The 7,771-nt window shown below is 35.2% G+C and overlaps 1 protein-coding gene across 1 annotated transcript; it reads left to right on the top strand.

The window, feature by feature from the left end:
- The first annotated feature begins 4,151 nt into the window (after nt 1–4,151).
- Nucleotides 4,152–5,210, top strand: LOC131659549 (uncharacterized). Its single transcript, XM_058928723.1, has 2 exons — nt 4,152–4,405; nt 4,571–5,210. Exons 1-2 carry the CDS (start codon nt 4,152–4,154, stop codon nt 5,208–5,210), a joined length of 894 nt encoding a protein of 297 aa, XP_058784706.1.
- Nucleotides 5,211–7,771: the final 2,561 nt, after the last annotated feature.

A 7,771-nucleotide genomic window follows, 5' to 3' on the forward strand; every position in this document is an offset into this window, starting at 1 on the left:
GATCATAATTCATCAAGGAAAGATCAAAAATCAACAAAACCCTAAGTTTCAAAATTAGGGTTTTCTCCTAAAAAGTCAACTGAACTTTGATTGGTCATAACTCTCTCATCCTTCATCCAAAAAATTCAAACCAAAGCTCATTTTGAAGGAAATTCAATTATCTTTCAAATGCAATTGGTCCCATGGTTATTAGATTCACCATTTGAAAAATATGAATCAAGACATTACAGGTCATTGTCAAAGTCAACAAAAAGTCACTTTTTTCAAAAGGATACACAAGGAGCATGGAAAATCATTTTGATATGATACCAAAGACATTGGTTAGAGGACTCTTTGAGGTTTCCAAAAAGTACAAGATCTCCTTCATATGATAAAAATTGAGGGATTTATGCCTTGTTGAAGTTGTCCATTTTTTGGGAAAATGCATGAAATCAACATTGATCAAAAATGTGTTTTTCCCAAATGGGGCCAAGTTTTCATGATCCATACATGTTTCCCATAATGTGAAGGGCCTCCCACGACCAAGACAAAGCCCATAACATTTTTTTTCTTTTTTTGGTTTAATTTTATCACATTTAAGATTAAATTAAAAAAGGAAAATGGAAGGATAATGTGTAGCTTGAATCTTAAGCATGAGTCATCAAAGGTAGCTTATCTTCTGCAGCAAAAGGAAGTACAAGGCAAGATAAGTAAAGGAGAGCAAGCTTTGGTCAAAGTTTCAAAGATTTTTAATATTTAAAAATCAAAGTTTCAACAAAGCTCATCAATGCTTCTTAGCTTCAATTTTAAGCACATCCTAGCTTATAAATGAAGCAGCATACTCCACAAAGAAGACACACGAAAATATAGCAAAGGCATAGCAAGAAACTTCACAAAATTCTCAAAAATTCCATAACTTTGTAAATTTTCGTTTTCTATATTCCAACCATTATCAATACAAACAAACACTTCCAATCATCTTCTAAAGTAATATAGAGTAAGAATAAACTCTTTGTATGGTCCCATGAGAGTCATAACGCATGTATGGTGTCTTCCATGAACATACACATATAACTTTCGTTTTCGTATGCATGCTTGATTAAAATGAAAACTAACCACTTGCATGGATTCATGGCATGATATAGAGTAGGTTTGAGTGATCACATGCAAGCTTTAACGTGGTTTTGAAGCTCTACCATTTTTGAGCTTCAAACATGTGAAGCTTTCATTCTCCATGATACAAGCTCCAAATGAAAAAACTAACGACGCTATCATGTTCAGAAGGGTCCATTTAGGTGATCTGGGTGGCCCTTGTTCTTTTTTATTTCCATTTTGTAGGTCGTTCAAAAGATTAAAGATTCGGAAGCGAAATCCGCAGGAAAATCCGCAGGTAAGTTTGCAGGAAATTCCGCAGGTAAAAGGAAGAAGATGATGAATGGTAAGGTTGAAAAGTTGACCGCTCGCGTGGCACTTTCCCTTCTTCTCATTCGCTGGTCAACTTGCGTGTGGGACCAGTCAGAAATTTGAATTCTCCTTGAGTTCAGCGCATGTCACCCACTATCATATCGTGTTCCCTCACAATCTAAGCCATTAGATCATGATCTTAACATATCCAACGCACCAAAACGCACCCCCATGTCATAGACTTTCAGATTAATCACACAGGATCACAGCCTTATTTTATTTTCTATTTTTATTTAATTTAACTTTTAAAATTAATTTAAAATAGTTTCAAAAATAAAAAAAAAAATAATAAAAATATCTTTAGGCTTCTAAAATAATCTTTTTTTTTTTTGACATAAAATATTTTATTTTTTCATAAATATTAAAATATTTTATATAATTAATTAGTATATATTTATATATTTTCTTTTTAATTATTTTAACCAATCAAAAAATCATAAAATAATTGTTCCTTATATTAATTATAGTTTATACATCATAAGCTAATTTTGTACATATTTAGGATAATTTTATTTTTAAGTTTTAATTATTTATATAATTATATGTTAATTAGCTTAAAATCAATTTCAAAAATTCCAAAAAAATTAGTTTTGTCTTAAAATTAATTAACAAGTATTTTGAACATACTTTGAACTTCATTTTTAGGTTTAAATTTTATTTCCATCTTTTTTCCCATTTTAATTAAATTAATCATGCATTAATTCTAATTAAAATCAATCATCAAAAATCCAAAAAAAAATACTTCTTTTATTTTCTTGCAATTTAAATTCCTAGATAAATGTATAGGTTGTCAAATTCATGTAAATAGCATAGTTTACATTTCCCGCAAAATCGATGTAATAGCGTAGATTTACTTCCCGCATTTTACATTTCCGCATTTTAAATTCCAGTACATATAAAACTGCGTGTATGCCAAAGATTAAAATTGAATCGTTAGATCACTAACTTCAAAGATAAAATATCTGAATCAAAACACAATCACACTTGCACCTCTTAGGGTAATCCCTCTTTTATTTTTTTCAAAAATCAAAAATCAAATTCTACTGTTTCAAATGCAAAATCGAACTTTCGTTTACATCCGGTGAAAGGAGAATTTTCTAAAGGAAATAGGAAAAGACCTTATAACTTAGGGTAGACCTTCTAATTTGCTTGCTCAAATCAAAACAAACAAATGTCTCTTATACTGTTGTTTTTCAAAATAAAACTTTCAAAAAAGACAATACTTTGTATATATCCAAACGAGGATCATTACGAAGTTAACGTTCTTTTTTCAAAAAAACATCTTTTGAAAGATAAAAACACTTTGTATACATCCGCACAAGGATCATTACAAAGTCAATTTACAAAGGTATTTGAAACCACAAGCATTTCAAGGCAATAGAAAAGTGATTCAAAACAAGTGAGCTAAGCAAATTAAAGAGCCCATGGATAACCATGGATATAAAGGGTGCTAACACCTTCCCTTTGTATAACCCACCCCCTTACCCAGAATTTCTTAAAGGTCTTTTTTCTGTTTCTTTTATAAACCTTTCCTTAATTGGATAAAATAAAAGTCGATGGCGACTCTCTGATTTTCAAAAAAACACAAAAGCAGAAAGAAAAAAGCCAGTTCGCGTATCTCTCCGCGAGAGGTACGGTAAAAAAACCGAGGTCGACACCATCAATCTAGGTCGATGAGAGTTGGTTCTTTTAACATAAGGGGTGGAGGCAGTCTCTTTAAGAGAAACTGCATCAGTGAAATAATAAGCTCGGGGAATGCAAACATTTTTCTTATGTAAGAAACAAAATTGGAAGTTATTGATTTAGGTATAGCGGCCAATTTTTGGCAAAAGGAAAATGTTGGTTGGTCGTACTCGAAGGCTGAAGGTAGGTCGGGGTGTTTAGTCATTCTTTGGAAAGAGTAAATATTTGATTTGGTGTTTTCTTTCAAAGGTACAGGATATATCGGAATCAAGTTATGGTGGAAGGATAGATTTTATTATATATGTAAAATTTATTCGCCTTGTTCTTTTCAAGGGAAGAAAAATTTATGGATGGAGTTGTTGCAGCTTCGTTCTAAATACACTGACGGGGAATGGTTGATGGGTGGAGATTTTAATGCTACGAAAGACGGTAGGGAGAGGAAGGGGAATTTTTAGGGAAGGACGGCAGAGTCGAACTGTTTTGCATCTTTTATAGAAGACAACAGACTTATTGATTTCCCCAGTAGTGGTAACAGGTTCAGTTGGTTTAGTGGCGATGGAAAATATATGAGTAAAATTGAGTGATTTTTGGTGGAGGATTCTCTTATAGAATGGTGAGGGATAGTTGGGCAGAGGATTAGACATAGATCAATATCCGATCATTGGCCGATGTGGCTTATTATCAATAAGGATAATTGGGGGGAGAAACCATTTATGGGGAATAATTCTTGGTTCAAGGATAAGGCGTTTCTCCCTTTTGTTGAGAAAGAATGGGCGAAGTTAAAGGTCACGGGAAGAGATTATTATATTCTAAAAAAGAAACTGTGCTTTCTTAAAGTCAGTCCTAAGAGGTGGAATTCAGAGGTATTAAGTATAATAGATTGGGACATTAAGGAAGGTGAGAAGGAATTGAATGAAGCAGATGATCTTCTTTTCTCGGCCATGGATGAGGAGCTTGCGGGAGTGGTAGCAAATATAAGCGAGGCGACGAGTAGGATGTGATTAAACTTGAGGATTAGGGAGAATATGATTCTTCAAAAATCTAGATTCAAATGGTATAAATATGGAGAAATTAACGGTAAGTATCTTCATGTTATTCTCAAGGCTAGGAGAAGGGTTAATTTCATCAGTAGCATTGATTCGGGCAGTGGTTTGTTGGAATCTGTAGGTGATATTAAGGAGGAGGTTAGAAGACATTTTGAGGTCAAGTTTTCTGAACCTGTTAATTCGTGGGTTGCTATGGAAGGAGTTCAGATAAATTACATTTCTCACGAGGATATGTAAGCTAGAAGAGTCCTTTTCGGAGTTGGAAATCAAGGAGGCAGTTTTGGGGTGCGAGGGCTCAAAGAGTCTGGGTCGTACGGATACAATTTATTTTTTATTAGAAAATGTTGGTTTTTTATGAAAAAATACTTCTGTCGGTTTTTTAACGATTTTCATGATAGCGCCATCCTTTCAAAGGCGGTGGTTATGTCTTTCATCATTTTGATACCTAAGAAGTCTAATCCTACTCTTCTTGATGATTTCCGACCTATTTGTCTAATTGGATGTCTCTACAAATCCATTTCAAAATTGCTGGCAGCAAGACTGAAAAGGGTTTTGGATCCCATTATATCGATATTGCAAAGTGCTTTCGTTCTGGGGAAGCACCTGCTAGATGGTGTTTTAGTTGCCAACAAAGTGGTGGACGTAGCTACTAAGGAAAAGATGGGTTGCTTGCTCTTTAAGGTGGATTTTGAAAAGGCGTACGACAAGGTTTGTTGGGACTTCCTCAGACATATGTTGAGAAGGTTGGAGTTTGGAGAAGTTTGGATTAAATGGATTGAGGCGTTGGTTTGTTCGAGTTGGATGTCGGTTCTCGTAAACGGTAGCCCTATAAAAGATTTTGTGGTGAGAGGTTTGAGACAAGGGAGCCATCTATCCCTGTTTCTCTTTGTTATCATTGCGAAAGGCTTGGCTGCCTTGGTCAGGCAGGCTGTTAATAGAGGTGTATATCCCACTTTTAATATTGCCGGTAGTTGCAATGTGGATATTATTCAATACGCGGATGATACTATTTTAGTTGGCGATGGGAATTTGAGTTAGGTGTGGGTCATAAAGGCATTTTTGATAGGCTTCAAAGAGGTATCGGGGTTGGGTGTGAATTTTCATAAAAGTAGGATTATCTACATTAACTTGTCGGAACATTTTATTCATACTGCTGCCAATTTTTTATGTTGTAAAATTGAAGGGAAATCATTCTCTTTTCTTGGTATACTCATAGGTTCTGACCATAAAAGGGTGGTTTGGTGGAAACTGTTAGTCGACAAAATTAAAAAGCGCCTGGCTTTATGGAAGGGAAGATTTTTATCCCTAGGCGGAAAAATTACTTTGATTAGATCGATTTTGTCTAGCTTATCGATCTTTCAATTGTCTTTTTACAAAGCGCCAGGAAAGATTTGTAAATTTATTGAGCAAATTCAAAATAACTTTTTATGGGGCGCAGAGAAGAGGAAGGTGAATTGGTTTCGGTGGGAATCTCTTTGTCTATTAATCAAGAAAGGGGTCTTGATTTTAAGAGCTTCAAAGATTTCAATGTCGCTCTTTTGTTCAAGTGGCGTTGGAAGATTTTACAAGGTACTAATTCTCTTTGACACGTTGTTCTCTCGGCTAGATATGGTTGTTTGAATCACCAAGTTTTAACGGGCTGCTGTCTGGATAATCGCAAGCCTAAATCTACTTGGTGGTCCGATATTTTGACGTTGGAATCAAAGTTTGTCGCTACTGTTTTCACTGAATTGCAGGGCAATTTTAGGGAACGGGCACAATGTTGCATTTTGGAACAGTAGGTGGTTTTCTGCAGGAAGAATGCAGGATTTGTATCCTATTTTGTACAATGCCATCAAGAAGAAATACTCGAGCATCTCAGACATGGGAGAGTGGTCTACAGCAGGTTGGGCGTGGGGCGATTTTGGGGTTCGTCCAGATGGGGGAGGGGCAGGTTCAGTGGCAGCGGCAGGAGCTGCAATTTCTGCTGGAGTGTGTATTCTCATTGGCTGAAGCTGCAGACTCGATTGTGTGGGCGCCGGATTCAAATGAGAATTATTCAACTAGAAGCGATTATGATATTTTGGCTTTGTTACGTTGCGGGGAAGCGTGGAGTAATTCTTCTCCTTCGTGTTTCCCGGTGATTTGGAAAGCTCTGGTTCCTCATAGGATTAGAGCTTTCGGGTGGAGATGTGCTCATAATCGTATTCCATCAAAGGCGGAGTTATATTATAGAGGTATTAATCTTTCTTATAATGATATTCTTTGTGTCTCTTGTGCGGATGTTGTCGAAACGTGTGATCATATATTATTGAGTTGTTCCTTTTCTAAATTGGTGTGGAAGGATGTTTTTAATTGGTTGGGTGCATCGAAGGATTTAGGAGGGAATTTGGTATCTAGCTTGAGCCTCTGGACTCAGGAGTGTTGTAATAGAGGGATTAAGAAAGGATTTGCTAGTAAGGTTTGGTTGGCGGTTCTTTGGAGCTAGTGGTGTTATAGGAATGAAATTGTTTTCAACAACGCTAAAGCATGTCCCTCATATTTGGGATGAAATATTAAATTTAAGGTTTGGAAGTGGTCTTGTGCCAGTAATATTACCTATTGTAAAAAATCCTTTGTTTTTTGAAGGATAGTTTCAGTTGGTGGATAATGTTTGTTTTCCAAGCGTTTAATTGATCTTTTGTAAGTGGGATTAGAGTACCCCTAATACTCTCTCTATGAATTTCTTGCTTAGTAAAAAAAAGTAAAATGATCAAACAGACGCGTCCATAAAAAAAAGTAGTAACCCAGGGCCAATAAAACAGTGACATGTGGTGTCACTAAAAAATAAAAAAGGAACATAATATAGTAATATATTAACATTAGAAAGGACAAAAATCACAACCAACCGTGACTTTGGTGAAAATTGATAAAATTTTGGATGTGTTGAAATTTGGTGCAAGGTGGTGGCAATATTTAGTATATGGACGTGAATGGTTTTTGTGGAATGGAAGTGTAATGTGAATAAAAGTGTATGTGAATAGTGAGCAATTTGTGAATGGAAAATGGCCTCCTTGTATTAGAATAGTGTGAGAAATTGACATTAAAAAATTGTTAATATGAAAATAAAGTCTTATAAAGAAAAACCATCAGATATTTATCATGTGGCTTAAACAAATTTGAAATAAAAGAGGGAAAATCATCGAAAATAAAGTCTTAAAAAAAACACTACCAGATATTCATCATATGGCTTAAACAAATTTGAAATAAAAGAGGGAAAATCATTGTCCAAAATAAAAGTTGTTGATAGAAAAATGTAGAAGTTTAAAATAAGTGTTTGAAAAAGTGAGTGTGTGTGGAGCCGTGGATTTTCTGGATGATTGTTGGTCGTAAACTCTCAAAATAGAGTGTTGTTTATAGAGTTGAAAAATTAGGTTAAAGGACAAAAGGTGGAATAAAAAATAATTTGACAACTCATATCTTCCTTGGTCAACAAGCTGACCAATCAAAAGTTGAATATGACTCTTTTTTTTGGCTTTGTACCACCGGTTTAGTCCGGTTCGGGGGCGAGTTCTGGTATCAAGTGGTTCCACCCCCTTCTGATCACAGTTGTAGGGAATCGAACCGTGATTCTCCCTATC

This window comes from Vicia villosa, linkage group LG3 (genome assembly GCF_029867415.1).
Source record: "Vicia villosa cultivar HV-30 ecotype Madison, WI linkage group LG3, Vvil1.0, whole genome shotgun sequence".
NCBI classification, from domain to species: domain Eukaryota; kingdom Viridiplantae; phylum Streptophyta; class Magnoliopsida; order Fabales; family Fabaceae; genus Vicia; species Vicia villosa.

What these genes read in the sequence shown, in the direction of transcription:
- LOC131659549 (XM_058928723.1), top strand. Translation starts at nt 4,152, where the DNA reads ATGATTCTTCAAAAATCTAGATTCAAATGGTATAAATATGGAGAAATT. An exon ending in TACATTTCTCACGAGGATAT is followed by an intron (nt 4,406 to 4,570) that starts GTAAGCTAGAAG and finishes TTTTCATGATAG; the next exon opens with CGCCATCCTTTCAAAGGCGG.